The sequence below is a fragment of the Ictalurus furcatus genome, chromosome 21 (genome assembly GCF_023375685.1).
Source record: "Ictalurus furcatus strain D&B chromosome 21, Billie_1.0, whole genome shotgun sequence".
In the NCBI taxonomy this organism is placed as follows: domain Eukaryota; kingdom Metazoa; phylum Chordata; class Actinopteri; order Siluriformes; family Ictaluridae; genus Ictalurus; species Ictalurus furcatus.
The window spans coordinates 9,626,699-9,646,780 of NC_071275.1; the positions used below are offsets into that span (position 1 = coordinate 9,626,699).

The 20,082-nt window shown below is 41.3% G+C and overlaps 1 protein-coding gene across 6 annotated transcripts in view; it reads left to right on the forward strand.

The window, feature by feature from the left end:
- The window catches only part of LOC128625005 (transcription factor SOX-13-like), a 33,219-nt gene extending 13,427 nt beyond the window's left edge, over positions 1–19,792 (forward strand). For 2 of the 6 annotated variants that reach the window (XM_053652990.1, XM_053652991.1), the window contains 13 exons: positions 4,523–4,727; positions 5,717–5,822; positions 6,588–6,674; positions 6,886–7,058; positions 7,884–7,973; positions 8,068–8,179; positions 10,823–10,899; positions 10,989–11,124; positions 13,802–13,911; positions 14,596–14,704; positions 14,973–15,137; positions 17,415–17,631; positions 18,018–19,792. In XM_053652990.1, the coding sequence (XP_053508965.1) occupies positions 4,524–4,727; positions 5,717–5,822; positions 6,588–6,674; positions 6,886–7,058; positions 7,884–7,973; positions 8,068–8,179; positions 10,823–10,899; positions 10,989–11,124; positions 13,802–13,911; positions 14,596–14,704; positions 14,973–15,137; positions 17,415–17,631; positions 18,018–18,264 (1,833 nt within the window). In that variant the 5' untranslated portion in view covers position 4,523 and the 3' untranslated portion in view covers positions 18,265–19,792. Of the gene's footprint in view, positions 1–517; positions 1,097–1,191; positions 2,358–4,522; positions 4,728–5,716; positions 5,823–6,587; positions 6,675–6,885; positions 7,059–7,883; positions 7,974–8,064; positions 8,180–10,822; positions 10,900–10,988; positions 11,125–13,801; positions 13,912–14,595; positions 14,705–14,972; positions 15,138–17,414; positions 17,632–18,017 lie in introns of those variants that run through there. The other 4 variants (XM_053652985.1, XM_053652987.1, XM_053652988.1 and 1 more) reach the window with 4 other exon arrangements.
- The last annotated feature ends 290 nt before the right edge of the window (positions 19,793–20,082 follow it).

The following is a 20,082-nucleotide window of genomic DNA, read 5'->3' on the forward strand; positions in this document are numbered from 1 at the left end:
TCAAAACATCCAAAGACCCATACCTGTGTGGAGGGGACTGAGCAGGGGCTGTCCCTGGCAGGGAAGTGGAAAATCCATATTAAAGGACCATTATGACCTGGAGTATAAAGAATAAAGAGTCTCTACTCTCTCTCTCCCCCATTGTGCAACACGGTTGAATAATGGCAACCTGATTTCCTTCACATAGTAGGATGTTTCATTTGTAGAGGTGGCTTGAATGTTTTTTATGCAGTTATTAAAAAAAAAAGAAAAAGTGGTTGACACATTTGAACTGTGAGCAGCGTTACGCATGACTGATTGTGGATAAACAGACAAATAGCATCCATGACAGTCGTGACTTTTTTTAATTTCTATATTTGCCACTTGAATACTGTCGTTGTTTGTTTGTAATCGGTTTGCATTTTATTTGTTGAGGAGAAAATGAAATTTGTTTAAATAACCAGGGAGACACTTACTTTTTTCCCCTCATTAAAAGTGACTGCAGCGTTAAACAGCATAAATAAAGAGCTAAGTGAGTTATACAAACTGCATCCTTGTTTATTGCGCATATATTGCATTTTGTTCTGCTTTGTAATACGCAGTATTAGATTAGATTTCACTCTACTTTTTCAGAAATTAGTTTCAGAAATTGATTTAAATCAGAAACTGATTTAATATTTGACTAAATGACAAAATATTTTTAAATCAGTATCAGTCACCACACCACATAAAAAAAAATAAAATAAAAAATTCCCATTCATACCCATTTACAAATTTCGTATTGTTTGTACTACTACCCTCAATAACTATCTGTAATTATTGAGAAGGCTGTCCTATCATGCAAATACCACTGTTTGCTTTGGATAAAGGCACGCTTTTGTGGCTGCACTGTGTCATGCAGAGGTAGAGGCAGAGGCAGAGTCCCAGACAGAGCCAGGGATAGCCCAAAAAGCAAGAAGAGCGTTTTTTCCATTCCGAGGAGGTCACCGAGCGCTCGGGTCACAGAGAACCTCGGCAGCTGTGCCATGACATGCTTCACTGCTTTCCCACGCTGGCAAACGGCACTGCACTCGAGACACGAGTCTTGGGTGATGAGGGCTGACGGGGAATTCTTGAGGTTGGTGTATGCATACTCTTTGCAGGTCAGGGACACTGCTCAGGGTTCACGTTGTTGTTGTTGTTGTTGTTGTTGTTGTTGTTGTTGTTGGAGTGCATTTGTGAGTGTACAAGAGGAGTTTGGGAACCTCCGACTCTTGGTATGCAACAGCTGTGTGGGCTTACGCTTGGTAAAGCATGCACAGGGACTCGAAGTTTCTGAACGAGGAGTGAACAGCTGTGACCGTGGGGGTCTGAGCAACATGGTTTAGTGTTGTTGCGTGCTCTAAGGCACCTCATTCAAATCACTAGGTTAGTTTCAGGTGTGTTAGAGCAGAGAAGTGGTACAGTTTATGGTTCGGTTTTCAGTCGCTGAACGTTCCAGAGCTGGAGTACGTGCTCTGATACTCGTGTTTAGTTGCATCTTTCAGTTTGTATACGTATATGTACATGTATCAGCATTGAATTATATTCTGCCTAGTTCGCTTTGAAGTTATTTATTTATTTATTTGCTTATTTATTTAAAAATCTTCAAAATGAATGAATCTGAACGCGATCTGAAAGACGAGATAAAAATCATCATCTTTTAATTACGATTGCGTTTCTACGCGGGTGTTTATTCTGACAGTGCCAAACTGTTACTCAACAATATGTGCCACAAGCAACATGTCAGGATTATATTGTGCATGCCATATTAGAGAGATTTAAAAAAAAAAAAAAAAAAAAAATGAAAAGGAAGAGTACTGTCTTGCTCGCAGACAGCAAGTTCAAACAGGCATCGTGTCATTCATGTTACTACAAGCGCTGTGGTTGTCTTTCATGTGTTGGACACTAACTTCTCCTCGAGCTCAGGCGTTTTCCTGGCACTCCTCTCGGTTATTGTTTGGACTTTTTCAAAAATAACTTGTCATAATGAGGAAATTAACCACCGTGGAACCTTTCGGAGGGAAGGAGGCAGAGGGAGCAATGTGATATTTGCATCTGTGGCGTCTGGGGCACGATGTTAGTTAGCTGGTTGAACTAATGTGCTGCAACTTGTTAGACGACCTGAGGCATTTATTATTTTGTCGTGCGTATGGAAAGCACTCGATATCGGAGGCGACTCAGCCGAGGCTGAGTTCCAAACTGTATTGTAGTTACGTTGTAGTGTACGAGACTGCTGTAGGCAGTGTACTATTTTGACATACTAATAATACAATAATATCCATTCTTGGACAAAGAATAAGACTTCAGAAAGCACTTCTATAGCGATGTAGAGAAATGACTCCTCAACCAAACAACAGGTAAGATGAAAATTGTCATGTCTCATTTGGGACAGCTCATCGGTCAAGATGGAGCAAGCAATTTTAGTTATATTTGGGGTGTTGTTTTATAAAAACAACAACAACCAAAAAACAAATCATGTATGAAGACTTCAAGTCAGTCAGTCCATTAACTTTAGGAATAAATCCTAAAAAGTGTAAGCCCATCTAGCATCTCAGTCTTTCAAAAATCTGTCAATGGTGGTTGTTCGGTTAATGATATAGATATTGTTGTTACTGTTTTGCACATCAGGAGTGTTATAAACTGTTGAGTACCCAATCGTGCTTTGCCAGAAACAAATACTGAACTTTAAAGCACTACAACATCCAAATTTGAAGGGGTAATCCCTGTGTGTTTGTAGTTAGGCCTGTGGATAGTCAATTTTTTTTTCATTATCTGCATAACTGTCAGTCAACCACCTGTCAATCTTATCTGCCAGGGAAGCCAACCTTCCACCTGTTGCAAGCACGACTTTGCACTTGCGTTGGAGCTGGGACTTAAAAAGAGCTTTATCCTCCATACTCATCGTTAATTCCGGCATCATTAACAGTTTTAACTCCTATAAATAAAACCACAGTTCTTTAACCTCTTTATCTGTAAGTGCACGCAGAATAAGCTGACGAGTCTGCGCTCCCCTTGCAGACCATCAACTTAATAGTAGTGTATACTTCTCTGTAATAGACCCAGTGATGGGATTTAGTTAAGAGAGATGTGTTCAATGGGTAAGAAGGGAGAAGGGGAGTCTGTGTCCTACAGACCTTGGAAGAAGAAGTCAATCATTAGGTTAGGTTAGGGATGTACTGGTTTAAAGAGCCAGTACTGGTCTAAAATCGTAGATCAGTATCAGGTTTTATTTGACACCCAAACAAGATACAACGCCAAAGCTCTTTTGCATAACTTGCAGACAGTTGACTTGGTTAGTGAGAGGATGTAAGTATCAGTGTCACACACCAGCTGATACCCAGCGTGAACAAGTTGGATTGGTGCATGGTTGTTGTGACTTTTATAAAACTTGATAAGAGTTGCACAGTTTTAATGAACCCCCAACACTCTTTTGTACTTCTGTCATTGTCACTTGGTATCCATTTCTTTTCTCTATACAATGCCGGACGGATTCGTACAGAGAAGAGCTAAAGGTCTCTTCATTGCGCCCTTCCTTTAGGCAACTTCAGCCCTACCTGGCAATTATCAATTGTCTCCACACAGCCACCTTTTTTACGTCTCAAATATTACTACGCTCTTCTGAGTATCCGAGAGCTTGTGTAGTGTGAATTCATAGGTGGCTTTGTGTTGGCAAAGTCAAAGAAAATTGAAAGAGGAACTGTTGCCTTTGGCAGCTTTGCTAGTCTTCCGCATTTTTTTTGTTTATTTTTCTTTCCGCAGCCACAGCCTTTTGGCACATCGTAGCGGCATTGTTACCCTGCTGCATTCCCAGCTTATTGCTTTTGTCGATCTCCTTCCCATTGTTCATACTTCCTTTGTACCGTCTATGCAACAATAGGCCTTGTACAATATGTACAAAGTGCACACATTTATTTATTTATTTATTTTGCCTTACTAAAAAAAACTACAGTGGCTGGAGAGATGTTCCAGAGTTAAGCCACTTTTACAATAATGTCTTGTTCTTTCTTGTTTTATCCGTCCTCGTCTTTCTCTTGCTTTCATCTTTCATCGCACATGGGCTTGGTTTGCCACTTGAGACGAGGTCTAGGGAGAACATGAGTCTTCCATCTGTCTTTTGCCGCTGTGTTGATAGACTCGGGTCCTTGAGAAGTGTATATCCACACATGCACACATACACACTTACATACATACATACATACACAAACCCCCCTTCCTGCTTACAACCACGAGTGCTCTGAAGCCCTGGAGTTCCACAAGAAGTGCTACCGTATTCTGGGCTTTGTTGAAAAGCGATTGAATGGGCTGGCCTGTGTGTGGTGCTCACAAAGCCCTTCTGTTACTCATGCAAAGCAGTCAGCTGTTGGTCTGGGCCTTCCTGCTCTGTCAGATAACCGAAGAATGGTAGCGGAGTGCCCAGATTAGAGATTCCTCATCCTGATATCGCAAACAGGAATTGCTTACTTTAGAAATGAATCCAGGGTTCTGGATCATTGTAAGTGATAAGATGTCATTGCTTTCACAGAATGTGTGAGCCCAGTCCTCCTGCGATACAACCCCATGCTAGTGGTAACGTGACCATGGTGGGCATCGGAATCAAGTTGGAGGAAGCACCTGGAGAAGGAGGCGGAGTCAGGGAGTCTTCGCCTTCATGCCAACGGTCATTACGGCTGATAGCTGAACGAGGTGATCCTGAGAAGTTGAGCATTCGCAGCACACAGTCCCCTTTGGTAAGGATGATGCTTATGGTACAGTGTGTCTGTAAACCTGAATGTATATAATAGAGCAGTTTGCAAAGAGTAAATCCCTCTGGGGGCACAGTGGCTAAGCAGTTAGCAAGTTTGCCTCACACCTCCAGGGTTGGGGGGTTTAAATCCCACCTCCACCCTGTGTGCCTGGCGTTTGCATGTTCTCCCGGTGCTTCCTCTGGATACTCCGGTTTCCTCCCCCAGTCCAAAGACATGTTATAGGCTGATTGGCATTTCCAAATTGTCCGTAGTGTGTGAATGTGTGTATGATTGTGCCCTGTGATGGGTTGGCTCCCCGTCCAGGGGGTCCGACGCCTTGTGCCCCAAGTTCCCTGGGATTCTCTCCAGGCTCCCCATGACTCTGAGTAGGATGAGAGGTATGGAATGGATGGAGGGATGGATAGATCCTTGAAATCTAGAAAACACTCGTTCATGCCTTTCCCTTCCACAAAATCAATCCCCTAGTGGTGGGGTTGATTCTAAGATCCCTGAGTAGACCTGGGGTCCTATAAGGGTACCCTACAGAGCAAAAATGATCTATAGTGGGAAGGCATTAACCTTTCAGGTGGCCTAAGGCTACCAACCCCACCACTTGTGCTAGAACTATGTATTACTAATTGTAATTTGTGTATTTCCAGGCCAGAACCAAACAAATAGGATGCATGAAGTAGACATTACAAGCTGCACCTTAAAGATGTGATTTCTACTGCATATCACTGCTCAACCCCATTATTAACGAATCACACCACCCTAATAGCTCAACTTGTATTATTCACACAGCAAAATTGCATAGTAAATTATGCTCCCAAGTTTGTGTAAATAATGTGTTTTATATAATCAGAATGTACTGTATGTATGCTAGTGTGACGCCGCGTATTTACCCTGCAGCAAAAATAATTTTCATGAACTTGTACATTCCCAGTTCAACCATGTAGACATTAGTGTAAAGTGAACACCCTTTATATACACAGGCAAGTTCACCAAGCAAAGAGCAAGCACACACACTTAGTCCCAGCAGTCATGATGTGCTGAACAGGACCAGCAGCAGGCCCGAAGCCCAGCCGAATGTCAGCGAAGGTGAGTTCTACCTTTAAGTCTTTACTAGTTCTTAACTTCCTAACGAAAAAGTGCATTGTTTCAAATGCAATGAACCATGGTCTAGTATTAGCATTTTGACAAATCTCGACATTTGGAGTTAAAATGAAGCCCAATTGTCTCTCTCAGCTTTCAGCCACTTATGGAATCAAGTGGTCTGTTTGTGTTCAAGTCAGGTCAAGAGACACAGAGTTTGAACTAGTGAGAAAAGGTTCCCTTTTGAAAAGTTCTGTCCGAAATGCTTGTAAGTCATGGTAGATAGTCCATCATACTGTATTTCACGCAAGTAACAAGCTCCTTTACAGAGTTAAGACATGCTTTTACCACATGATTAACCCACACGATCATCCAAGACATGTTTGTCGACTGAAGGTTGCTCCTGTATTCTTGCAATAAAGAAGTTACCATGCTACTACAAAAGTAAGGGAAGGTTATAATTTTCTATCTAGTTTGGCATCAACAGCAATACACCAATCAACATCTTCTGGCTTCCTTCCAGTTTGTGAGCGTGAAATCGTACAGTAATTGTTCACCAGTGTGTCATTCCAATCTAATAACTCTACCTATTCATCATGCTATTTTTCGGAAATTCTTTATGTAAAAAAATGTCTTTGAATTAAGTGCACGATGATTTAAGTATGCAGAGCTCTGAACCTTCGTTACACGTTCTCGAAATTCATATCATAGCTCCAGTGCAAAACTAAAGAAGCCATTCGGTTAATCTTAAAATATGTTTTTGATCCTCAGTGCTGCCGACAATTGAGAAAATCCTGAACGCAGACTGGAGAGAGAAGATCTTGGGAAAGGGATTCCAAGGCACTGCCAACGTAAAAGGTAAACAAAACTGTTTCAGGTTTTTACTTGCTGTCCAACGCGCGTCATAGTGACGCATGTCGTGCCGGTATATTATGCTGGAATTACAATCATACAGGAAGGAATTAAAATTTGTGGAAAATATCCTGTGATTTTCATTCTCAAGTTTTGTTTTGTCGTTGTTTATCCTACTCTTGAGCTGAACATTTGAAATGTGTGTGTTTGTGTGTAGGCACTCCAGAAAGCCTGGCTGAGAAGGAGCTTCAGCTGTTGCTGATGATTAACCAGTTGTCTGGGCTGAGGGAGCAGTTGCTGGGAGCACACTCGGAGCAGAGGAACATGGCCGCCCTGCTCCTGGAGAAACAGCAGCAGCAGATGGAGCTGGCCCGACAGCAGCAGGAACAGGTGAGGAGATGAACAGAGAACGAATAAATGGCAGTGGAGGATAGAGAAGAGGTGTGTGTGTGTGGGTGTGTTGCCTCCTCTGTACCCCCTCTCATCTACAATGATCATGGCATGATCAAAGACATCAAAGTATATAAAAGAAGCAAACAAACTGCTTCAAGCTGCTTAATTCTAGATCGGTGCCCAATCGTGGTGCAACACCATATCTGTTTAGTGTTCAGAATATCAGTATCTGTTTACCACACCAAGTATTCACTTCCGTATCTGTAACCTGTATTTGCATTGAAACCCAAAGTGGGTGTGAGAAGTTTTTTTTTAATAATTAAATTTGAACCCTACTACCACTTCCTCTGAAACACTGGAAAAGAAAAAAAACAACTGGGGAAAACCCCAGCTGTAGAAATGACAGAGGTGTCAGTATGATGTGTGTGTGTGTGTTCTGGCTACATCACTCCAGTTCATAATTAGCTTCAGCTGAAAATGTAAACACATTTAGTGGCCTCATTTTAAACCACAGCGACCCTGACCAGGCAGTTACTAAGGATGAATGAACGAATGAATGCTGTGAATGTATCGGGCAGAGCTGGTGTTCGTATCCAAACGCTCACTCACACCAGCATGGAAGTAAAAACCCTGGGCTTTTTGTTGCATCCCACAGGATCACAGTCACTTCTAGTCTCAACCAGATGTTCTGTGAACCTCTGTATCTGTATATGTATCTGTTCACACCAAATAATGTATTTGTAAATCATCTCCTTGCCTAGTCCAGGAATATTTTGCTTTGAGTGACAGATGTTCTCGTGTGTGTGTGTGTGTGTGTATCAGATTGCTAAACAGCAGCAGCAGCTGATCCAACAGCAGCACAAGATCAACCTCCTGCAGCAGCAGATCCAGGTGAAGCCTCACCAATCCACCGTAAATCACAATCTGTTTTAGTAAGTGTAAAGAAGTAGTGTAGATCTGTTCTACTAGAGTGACCGTGTACCCTTTGAACATTTTGCCTCAGCAGGTGAATCTGCCCTACGTGATGATCCCTGCTTTCCACCCGAATACACAGCCACTGTCCGTGTCCTCCGATACGCAGATGGGGCTCCCGCTTCAGCCCATTCCCTGCAAGCCAGGTGAGTGTCTCGGAGCACGTTTAAACGTATCCTTGTAATCATACGCTCTTCATACCGATAAAGGGCGATTAGAGATCGCTAACAATGAGGAAATAAAAATACCTGTGTGTGTGTGCATGTGTGTTTGTACAGTATACATGTTTTTACACCAAGAACTATGCATCGTTAGCTGATGCGGTAGGATACAAAATGTGAGAAACCCAAAACAAGAACAACACAAGTGAGGTTTCTCTGAAACATACAGTATGTAATGAAAATGAAAAGGAAGTCCAATGGATACTTACCAGACTTCTTACTTCTTTGAGTTTGGGATATTTTGTCTTGACCTCTAAACCTCCTACCTGGTGTTTTGCTCAGTAGTGTTGTTGTTGTTGTTTGGGTTTTTTTTGTGGTGCAGTTTCCCCATTTCTGCATATGTGGTTTCTCCATCCTGCTCTCTCTCACTTCACCTCCTCCCTCCTCCACTCTGTACTGTAATATCACAAGCAAGATTTTTATTATTATTATATTTTTAAATGCGAAGATGCATTAATATATAGTATCTCTGCCCTACGCTGTCTCTGTCCTAATGCTATGTGTGAAACATGTGAAATATTTTGCGTACTAATCTTTTGTATTCAGAAATGTTAAGCTTAGTAGCAGAATGCTATTTGCTGTTGCTTTCTGTTCATTTTCTCAGCTGGCCAAAACATCTCAACTTTAGCTAGCTAGGTAACGTTAATACTAATAGTCGAGGTTGTATGTTAAAGATAAGGATGACAAACATGGGGTGGTGTTTGTTGTTGTTGTTTTTCATGAGTGACCTAATCTGCTGCAGTGCTGTAGCATTGTAAAACACCACACCATTGTTACGCAACAATTATTCTTTCATTTTAGAACATTTTCGAAACGTACTTGCCAGACATGCATGCCTTCTGAAGTTCAGACTTTTTCTTGTCAAAGTTCTTCTGGCTCGCGACGTGGTTACAGAAGTTCAGCGAAGCAACATGTTTTAGCCAATCAGCCGAGGACTTGAGTTTTAATTTGCTGTTAGGATCTCCGTGTTTACCAAACATAACTTCATTGAAACTTCTACCAGCAGCGAGCAGAGGGAGATTGTTTGGTAGAAGCAGGCGTGTGGTCTGAAGGTGTGAGGAAAGCTCTGCAATAGATACCTCGTTTGTGCTAAATCGAGAGAAAGTGAAGAAGTCTGAAGATTCGCATTTAATCGAGGTCTGTAGGTTGAGTTGCATGTCACTGTAGTTCAACTACGTTCATATACAGTAACTAAACATAATTGTTTCTTTGTTTTTTCTTTCCATCCGTCTTTATTCTTATGTTGTTTGTTGCTGGTTTTTTTTTTGGTTTCTTTCGCCTTTGTCCTTTAATTCGAGGTTTTGCTCCTTCTTCTTTCTTTCAGTTCTTTTCATCTCTCTTTCCTTCATGTTATGTTCTTTCACGCATCTTTTCTTTACATCCTTCTTTACGTTTGTACTTGCGTTCTTTCTTGTACTTGCGTCATTTTTTTTCCCTCTCGTGTTCTTGTTTTCGTAATTGCGTTTTTCTTTGTTCCTTTCTTTCTGCCTGTGCTAAATTCTTTCTCTTTCTTTCTTTCTTCCTTCCTTCCTTTATCACTCAATAAATGGAGTGTTTTGTTTCTCGAATCCTGGCATTCTGTCGCATTGGACGTCAGCTCCGTATTGTGTAACTGTTAGCTTTTACACCACGAGTGGAGGAACCGGGTTCAGTGGCGTGATCTTCTCACATCGATCAAATGCTTTCTGTCTAAGAGATCTAACCGAATGATTTCAAATATTAACAACCTCCACACCTTTTGAAAGTTTTTTTTTTTTTAGTTTGTTTTTGTTTGATCTGGTCTTTTGTGGGCCAAGGTTACTGAGTGTGATTTTGTCTTTTGTTAGTGTGTCGCAATGCACAATGAGTTAAAAATTTTTTTTTTTAAAACGATGACACCTGGGTCATAGTCAATTTTCAGCTGAATAAAATTCTCAGAAACCTCAGAGTTTCTGACCTCAGTGCATCTTGGTTTTTGATTTTCCCTTTTTCTTTCCTCTTCCCTTAATCTCAAGGTTTAATTTGTAAATAAAAGCAGTAATTGTGCGAATGAATGCCTCAACGCTGGTGTTCCCGCTTTTGTTCCTCTTGTGTAAACACGAGAAGCTCGACTAGAGGTCAGAGGAGTTGAATTGCTTCTCGGTGCGCAGACTGTGCGCAGGCCTCGGCAGAAGCTCCGACTCGTCCTTTTATTTGAAGTGTGTGCTGCTGCTGGTTGTGGAAAGCCATGGACATGCTATAGCTCAAAAGTACTGTATGTTCCCTTAAGGCAAAAGTGACTCAAAAGAAAGGAGCACAATAGGAGAAAAGAAGTGGCTGTGTTTTTTAACGTGTTGTGTTTTGTTGTTGTTTTGTCCAAGTTCAGCGCTTGGGGTTAGAAACATGACTGCTAGGTTAGTCAATGAGTTAATGGTTTTGGTGGGGGACCCTCAAGGAACCCTCAAAGAACCCTCAAAGAACCATTCTCCTGCTTTTTTCCCCCTCATTTCATCAAGGAAATACTTTAAAAAGTCTTTGAACTATATTTAGCCAGTAATCATGCCAGTTAATTAGTTTTCATGATGGATGCATCTTTTTTTATGTTTTCAGTGGAATATCCCATGCAGCTTCTCCCAAACCATCACTCCACCCCTATCGAAAGATCCGGTGGTACAGTCTTTCGACAGGTACATATTTCTTTTCCTTTTCTTCTCAGCTTTACAGCATCATTTCCTATTTTTCATTTTGTGAATCTTATATTTTCTTGTTGTTACAGGAAAGCAGTCAGCCATTGAACCTCACATCCAAACCCAAGAGCCCCCAGAGTCTGGATCTTCCCTCTTCCCACCTTCAGTCCACCTACAGGGCTAGAGATCTACAGCACAGCTCCCCTCGACCTGCTCTTAGCCTGGGTGTGTGATGATATGCACATTCATTCAGTGTGTATACTGATGTACCACAGGGTTTAGCAGACCCACCGATTGGTGAACCTCTTGTTCACTCGGTGTACATTACCGAGTGCTACAGTGCACTGTTTGGTAATGTGCGACAGTGATATGAGTGTATCAGGTACACTCATCTGTGTGAGGTTATGACCACGGCACCAAGGTTGGGTGGATATTTTTGATCGCCTATTCTCAGTGGTGCTCCCTTTCCATGAATCCAGGGGTCTCGAACTCAAATTCGAACACTAATAACCAGCTCTTAAAGTAGATTCTAAGAAGTAATTTAAGGAGGAAGAAGAAGAGCTTTCAGAACCTGTTATGCACTATTACAGTGGTCACCGATTCTCTTCCTAGAGACTTACCTTCCTGCTGGTTTCATCTCCAACCAAGATCTAACACGCTCGTTTTAGCTGAGCAAGAATGTCTTAAGGCAGTGGTTTTCAAAGTGAGGGCCACCGGGGGCGCCCGGGGGGCCTCAACAATTTGGTGTGAAAAATAAATAAACACATGATTTTCTCTTTCTCACTCTCAGACAACCACACACACACAATCAATTCCTAATCTAATGTAATGTAAAGATGTAAGATGTAATTATTAGTAAAAAAAAATGGAGATATATTCAGAAGTCTGTATTTTTAATGTGTTTTAAAGACATCTTGCAAAAGGGGGGCCTCGGTCAAATGTTAATGCCATTTGGGGGGCCTTGCCCTGGAAAAGTTTGGGAACCACTGTCTTAAGGCAATGATTTAGATGGTCGGGCGAGCACGATTATGGTTGGAGCGAAAGTCTTGAGGAAGTTAGATCTTCAGGAACTGGGTTGGTGATCACTGCGCTATTAGGTGATTTAATATAGTCACAGATTGCCACTGTGGTGATGTTAGCTAGTCTGGGTGGTGGAAAAACCAGTGATGGTAAGGAAATTCTATAGTCACTGTATAAGACTACGCTGGGACAAAATGTATGTCTTCCTTTTTGCTTTGATGGAACACTTTCACTTTGATATTCCTTTGCATGAACTCTACCGCACTCATCGGCTATGGAAACGATGATTAGTCTACTACCGTTTTGAATTAGCGGTCAGCTAGTACAAGTGAATACATCTGTTATGTCAAAGAACAGATTAAATAAGCTCTCATACACGTCCTCTCTTTGGTCTTCGTTGGCTTTCGTCTTTTCAGCATATTTGTAGGTCGCTACGCTTTGGGTTTGGCGTGAATTCTACACTAGATAATGAGAAAATGTTGAGTAGTCGAAGGATGAATAAAACGGTTGAAAGAAAAACGTACATGGTAACAGTTGGACTACAGTCAGTAAGTACAATAACTTTAATACTACAAAGTATGCCTGTATCGTAGGTGGACGTAATAAACCATGAACTTGGTGTATATAAAATATGGGAATATTAGTATACGTAGTATGCCTACGTTTAGCCGCAAGGTTTTTCCCTCATGGTTTCCTGCCGAATGCCTATTTTACATTTTCTTATCATCCTGCCTCCGCAAAAACAGCAAAGCAAAGTGTCTCAGACGCACAATCAGTGATAAAGCGCTGTACAACTTTTCACCGTTCTGTAGTCAACAGACTTTACACGATCAATACATTCGCCCTATTGCTCCTCACTGTCGCTGGAATCGATTCAGCCATTGACTGCATTACGAGCTGCGTTGATCTAAAAACCAGTTTGAGTCGCTCATTTTTCGTATCGACTTTCTGCTTCTGTTATTTATTTATTTGTTTGCTTATTTATTTATTTATTTATTTATTTATTTTGACTTCTTTTGTAAGTTATCCCATTTCATCCGTGACCGAGCAAAATGTAGAACCTGTTAACTTCAACTCGTAACGGCTGGTTTTTATTAATATGAAGATCGGTGTTCCGGTCAGCATCGTTTACACGCCATCAAGACTTTCAACCCGATTTAAGGTATCGTTGCGTATGATCTCAGCTCGTCGTGTCGCTAAATAAGCTCGCTGCCGGATGCTAATTATTAAAAGACGAAGACATGGAACCCACGACTTAGTTGTAGCTAGCTGACGTGACTGGTGTTCATGATGAACATATGGCCATTATATAAGATATATAGTAAGCCTATATTTTGGCTTATAAGTTTGGCTGCTGTGAAATAAATTGCTGAACGTTTTTGCAATTCAAATCCAGACTCATTGTGTTCATTCACAAAGCAGCAACAAAAAAGACATATTCATGTATATGGCATTTTTAATGTGGGGGGGTTGATGACGCCTCGAAACAAAATGCCATAATAAACGATATGTTTATTTTATGTTGATTATTTTTAATTGATTTATAATGACGTACTCATGGGTGTTTCCCTGAGTCTATAGAAGAGTAACTCCTTCTCTTCTTCTTCTCTTAGCTGTTGTCGTACTGAAATCGAGACATTGTTGACAATTGTCATCACCTCCAAAGCTTCCTGATCTAAACAAGAAAATGCGTTAGTCCCCTTGGGCGTGCCCTGCGGATCAGGCCTTTGAAATGCAGCCTAGCTTCTTTTCTTTTTTTTCTTTTTTAAAGACCATGAGCTTGGAAGAGAGCCAAGTTCCTTAGGTGTTAGACGGAAGGAGTGGAGAGGATAAATGATCGCGTGTAAATCTCTCTCTGTCTTTGTCTTGTCTCCTTCCCTAGGCTTTTTGGGAGAGGGGGATATTGTGAGCCAAACCATCCACGAAGCCCAGCAGCTGTTGCGAGGAGGCCAAGGTCCAGCGAGCCGAGAGAGGGACAGCAGCACAAGGCTGGTGAGTCAATGTCTTAAAGCAGCAAGCACCGAACACTGTCTCTCACACACACACACACACACACACACACACACACACACACATATTTACACACTCCACTTCAGCTCTCTCCGACGAGGCTGATCGGTGGCACCTGGGCATGCCGTTTGTCACCGCGAAACTCCGTGACATCTGAGAACGCGTTCAGGGTCAAGTATAGATTTACACCAAGTCACTTGAACTGGGGCAGCGTTTAGGGGAACAGCTGTTCTTCAAATGGTTTCATCCCTTTCTTATTGTAAGTTTAATTTTCTTGGTGTGACCGTGACTTCTGAAGAGCACTTGTCAACAAGTCACTTTAGTTTTTCCAGTATTTTCAGCTTTAACCTGCAGGATGGTACGATAATTTGCCCTTTATCTGTCATGAATGCAGGTTGTTATGCATTCCTCACGAACCTGTTTTTAAATGCCTGTCACCTTTCAGACCTTCTTCAAACTTGTTTTTTGTGTTCTTATTATAATGACACCCTGATGATAAGTATATGTTTAGTCACCTATAGAGAAGCGCTTAGATTATTTAGAGGTTTATTATTTTTGTCAATTTCTTCACGCCTTGTTTTTGGGATGGGCGTCACCGGGTTGGGTCGGCATTATTTGACGGCATTCGCTGTATAAACGCGTTTGTTTTGTTTGCATTGTGCACAGAGCGATTATAAGGAAGCGTCCCGAGCTGACCGCATACTCCGTGCCGACCGTGCGGAGGACGGACAGTCCGTACGGACGAACGACGAGCATCTCAGCAGCGACTCCGAAGGTACTACTGTCCTTTTTGTAATTGGTGTTTTGGATTCGAAAGCACGCTCGACCATTTTAACGCAAGAACTTCCTTATGCCTGGAGCACATGTGACAATTAGCATATTTTGCTCTAATTGCATCACAGCAGGCTATCATTATTTACTTTGGAATTTATAACAGACGAAAGAATGATAATTAAAGGCTCGCCCTTGATTATTTGTTTCCTTAATTTAAAAAAAGACAAAAAACACATGCCTTTATACTTTTGTCACATGGTGTACTATAGGACAGATGATCTCTGGAGTCGGGGGTTACAGCGACAGCCGGAGCACCTCTTCCGGTCACATCAAGAGACCCATGAACGCCTTCATGGTGTGGGCTAAGGACGAACGCCGGCGCATCCTACAAGCCTTTCCTGATATGCATAACTCAAGCATCAGCAAGATCCTGGGTGAGGGGGGAAAAAAAAACCTTGCTCGATTGTTCAGTCACCTTTGCTTTTTTGTGTGTGCACAGTGTTAACCTCTAACTTGCTCAATCTTCACCTGCTTTTTTCCTATTAATTATCTTATTAATTATTTCTTGTTCTCCACCTTACCTTGTCTCACCATCTTTGTCCTCACAATACTTGCCCTTCATTGTTGCCTGGTGGTTTCCTCAATCAGTCCAGGTGTTGCTTACCGATTCTTAGGTCATCTCATGTACCACCGCCCCTGGCACTAACGAGCTGGAGGATGGGGGGGCATGAGGGGGGTGACGGAGAAAGTTGGAAGGCGGCACTGCTTGGGGCATGAACTGCCACCTGGCTTCCCTGGCCGACAGGAAAACACCACCCAGATCCACCCCCTCCTCCTCCAGCTGCCTTCCTACCCCTCTTCCTCTGACAAAACACTAACATTCCTTTCCATTGTGCAGAGTCTGAAAAACTCACGACATCCTCCCCCACACCCCCACCACTCCATCTCCTCCTGCCTGCCCGAGTCACTCAGTGCCTGTGACCCTGATTGGATTCATTTGAACCGTTTACTCACCTATTGTTACTCCAGTCATCTTCAGTCTTCACCTTTAGTGTGTTTTTTTTTCTATGCCTTAGTGTCTACATGCTTGCCTTTACATTCTTCTAGAGCTTACGCGATAATACCAAACCGTCAAACAGGCGAACCTCTGCTACGTCTACCAGTTTAACGTACTTAAACTTTGCATTATTGGTTATTACTCAAAAGCAGCCAGAACGATCTAAGCACCATGTGTGCAGTATATTCACACAGTTTCGGGGTCACGGACGTGAAATTTTTGAATGCTTGTTGACTTTCAGAGCTTAAAACGTTTAGCATTATTGGGATGCTACATTGTGTTCTCAATATAAATTTTAAAAAACTTTAAACGAGATAACAGTCTACCTACAGACCACAATGGGTCTGTCGGTGAAAGCCAAACTGTGACATGAGGGTGGGTAAAATTCTAGACAAACGAATTTTGAAGAACCGTCTCACACTTACCCTGACATTACCAAAATGTGGCATACGGGTCAAAAGATAACGTTTCCACTTAAACATGAGTTACACGGAAGTAACAAAGAATTTATCTCTAAAAAAACTCAAGGACCGAACTCAAGGTTTGCTAACTTGAATATTTCAAGATAACTCTCTTAGAAGTTAAGGTGAGAGCATATTAGTTATTTTAGTTTTATATATATATAAATATATATAACACTGCGTAACACAGTGTACCCCCCCCCCCCCAAAAAAAAGGACGATAAAATGACAAACTAAAAAATGTTGATTTTATCTATAATCTTAAGTTCTGCAAAGCCTGATCAAACATGGGTTCACTGCCACTCATCGCACTCATTCGTTCATCTTCACTAAGAGCTTCATCTTGTTCAGGGTTGCGGTGGATCCAGAGCCTTATCCCGGGAACCCTAGGAATGCATCTTGCGGGGTTTTTTCAGCACCCCGTAGTGGCTCTTAGGACCTAAACAACCGCTTACGTTACTTATAGTTTAGAAAAACCCATGATTGATGATTTGGAAACAGAGAGGTGTAGGTTACATTTTGGGAGCGAAAAACAGTTAGTAAATAATGATTTAATGTCCTAATGATTTATAATACTAAATTAAATATTAATGTTTAGTCACGTTATAAACTGAACATCAGGTCGACGATGGTTGTGCAATCTGTATGTGGAAAGCTGTGTGGATTAGGTATTAAAAACTTGGGTAATAAAAACAAGGAAAAAGCTTACAGCATATATAAAATGTAGCCTGATATTTTCATCATGCAAAAAAAGTAAACATTCTTTTATAAATTACTTAAATAAAACCCTGGCAGCTGGTTTGTGTTGTATGAATGTGGGGAAATTTATCGTATATATAGTAAACGTAGATATTTGATTGTGTAATACACGTCAACAAATATTGATGCAGAAATAAACTAGGAATATTCCCGAAACACATTTAATAGGTTGCAGTACTTCCTAATCTCTAAGAACAACTTCATTCCGTTAAATACCATAATTTGTGCTTGACTGACTGAGAAATATTGTTGTTATTAATAGAAACCTTGTTTTTATTAGAAGAGTTTGAATGTAAATGCTTACTTTCGCAGGTGTAACACCTTGCATTAATCATATTAAACAATATCCACTGCAAAGTGAAACTTTATACATTTGAACAGCTGCAGTTTCCATGGAGTGACTCTTATTTGTGTCTCTGTCTTGCCCCCTGTAGGCTCACGCTGGAAGTCCATGTCGAACCAGGAGAAGCAGCCGTACTATGAGGAGCAGGCCAGGCTGAGCAGGCAGCACCTGGAGCGCTACCCCGACTACAAGTACAAACCCCGGCCGAAGCGCACATGCATTGTGGAAGGCAGGCGGCTGCGTGTGGGCGAGTACAAAGCCATGATGAAGAGCCGCAGGCAGGAGCAGCGCAGCTCATACCCACCCAGGTGAACAAATCAAGCTGAAAATTGACTGGCACAGAATACTACTCACTCACCTGCTTAAGAACTGCATTGGCTTGTTACCACACTTTCCTTTATAAATAAGTAAGCAAAATAAACAATCAGCGACTGGTGTGATATTGATGCCATTTTCATGTCATCACGTCCAGAAGTACGTTATTCCTTTTATACCAGAGCAATTTGCCAACAATTGCATTTACCTACTAAATAGTGACGTTTGTACATTTTTATCTGCTTATATTGTATTTACGGTTAAGTGAATGTATCATGTTATAAAATTAAGATCTGACTGATATGAAAATAATTATCACTGATTTCTTGGCTTCCTTGTCATGTTTCCAAAAGCTGATATCCTCTTATTTACCTCGTAGTCAATCAGATCAGCAGCTGCACTACTCCACGGCCGATGCTCCGTACTCCACCAAACCCATGTCCATGACCCTGCCTCTGCACCCTTCCCTTCTGGAGCACTACCTCCCTCGTTCCCTCGAGCCACCCCAAGCCCCACGTGGCCCAGAGGAGCCGGACGGGCCACGTTCCAAACCACCGTACAGCGAGGGAGAAGAGAGTGACGCGGGAGAGCGCAGCGAGGGCGAGCTAGTTGTCCTCACCGACTGACAGACGGGTGGGACGAGAGTGCAGGGTGCTGTGAGGTGAAATGTTCGGGTTTCTGGGTTGACGTGCTTTCACGTGTCGAGGGCTCACAGTTCACCCTGAAGTGAATCTTTGCTTTTCCTAGACGACTTTATGCCAGTCGTGATGACAATGTTAAGGGACGGCTTATTAAAAAATGCTAGTTATTTAAAATAAACAATAACAGATGTGTTTGACAGTCCTTCAGTGCTGCTGTCGGTCAAAGTACTGCACTTTTTTTTTCCTTCAGAGAAAAGGACTTTAAAATGCAGATGATGTCACAGGAAGAACTGCGCGTATGAGCAGCAGATAAACTCTGGGAAATCAGGCTTAACAGTTGTAGTTTAGGTTAAATTAAATAGCGCTACCAGACTAACAGAGCTAACATTAATGGAAACATACGCAAAAATGAAAATCATTTTTTGGCCAAATGATTCCTTTAATTCATGCTGAAATCAATCAATAGGTTTACATTATTTGTGAACTAATCAATTTAAACCTGCATAATTGACCTCAAACGTAAATTTGTTCCAGGTTTGCACTGGAGCTACAAGGATAAAATCTTGGAGACCAAACATGGCGCTCTTATAAGCAGTCCCTCCAGGATTTCGGCGTTTTGCTCTTGCAGAAACAAACGCAAAATCAAGCAAACTCTGCAATATTTGGAGGAGCTCGCGATTTTTCGAATTCACCGCAGATTTTCGCCAAGATGCATCATATGATGCGTATTGTGAGGACAATCATGTGCGTCGAACATGAGTACAGCTAAAAGGTCTCATTTACCAACAAACATCACTGCAATAGTGAATTTCATGCAGTTGTGATTTTGCCAATTCAAGTAGTTTTCCATATACAGACAAAAAAAAAGCACAAAAAATACTGCAAGTTGTGTCGCAAAATTTGGGTGGGGGGTAGGGGGGGAGCAGAAAAAGCAAGCATTGTTGCCAACAACAATCAGAAAAATAAAAACTCGAAGGCGAAATCCTGTATGGACTGATTAACTTTCCTTTTTGGCCCATCAATTTCTGTATTGAATGAGGAGCAGTGTGTTGGGGTGTCAAACTCACGGCCCGTGATCCGAGCAATACCAATATTAAGCATCTCAAACATGCATGTAATGCCACTAAAATACCGATACAATTAAGGCTACTGACAAGTACATCTTACAAGCTGCCAAAACACACATCAAACTGGTAGAACAGAACCAGTTTCTGAATATATGCCTACTAATACTTATATCAGACAAGTTCTTTTAATAACGCAAATAACGCAACAGTAAGACATTTAGAAAATTGCCTTCCCTGGATCACTTATTGATCAGTTTCATTAATCACTTAATAAGGAAGATGAAAAAACTATAGAGCTGGCAAAGAGATGGTGTACTAGGTTGTTTTTTTTTGTCGTTGTTTTTTTTTTAGCTCCTCACACCAAGCTGGATTTTTTTTTTCTATGAGTGAACGCTGAAAAGATGTACTCTTTTTTTAAAATTTATTATTAATCTACATTTTAAATGTTCCCAGCAGTCATATATATATATATATATATATATATATATATATATATATATATATATATATATATATATATATATATATATATATATAAAAATGATAACTCAACTGAAAACAAAGTAAATGATTATTTTTCAATTATATGCGGTGTTTAAAAACGTTGTTTGCTCTTTTTACTATTGTTATGTCACCGAGGCTTTTCCGGCAAACATTTCCTCTGCCTTAAGTTAGAGTTCCTGTTCGTAGCCGAATGCGGTACTTTCCATGCCTGGAGTGCTGAAAGATAAACTCT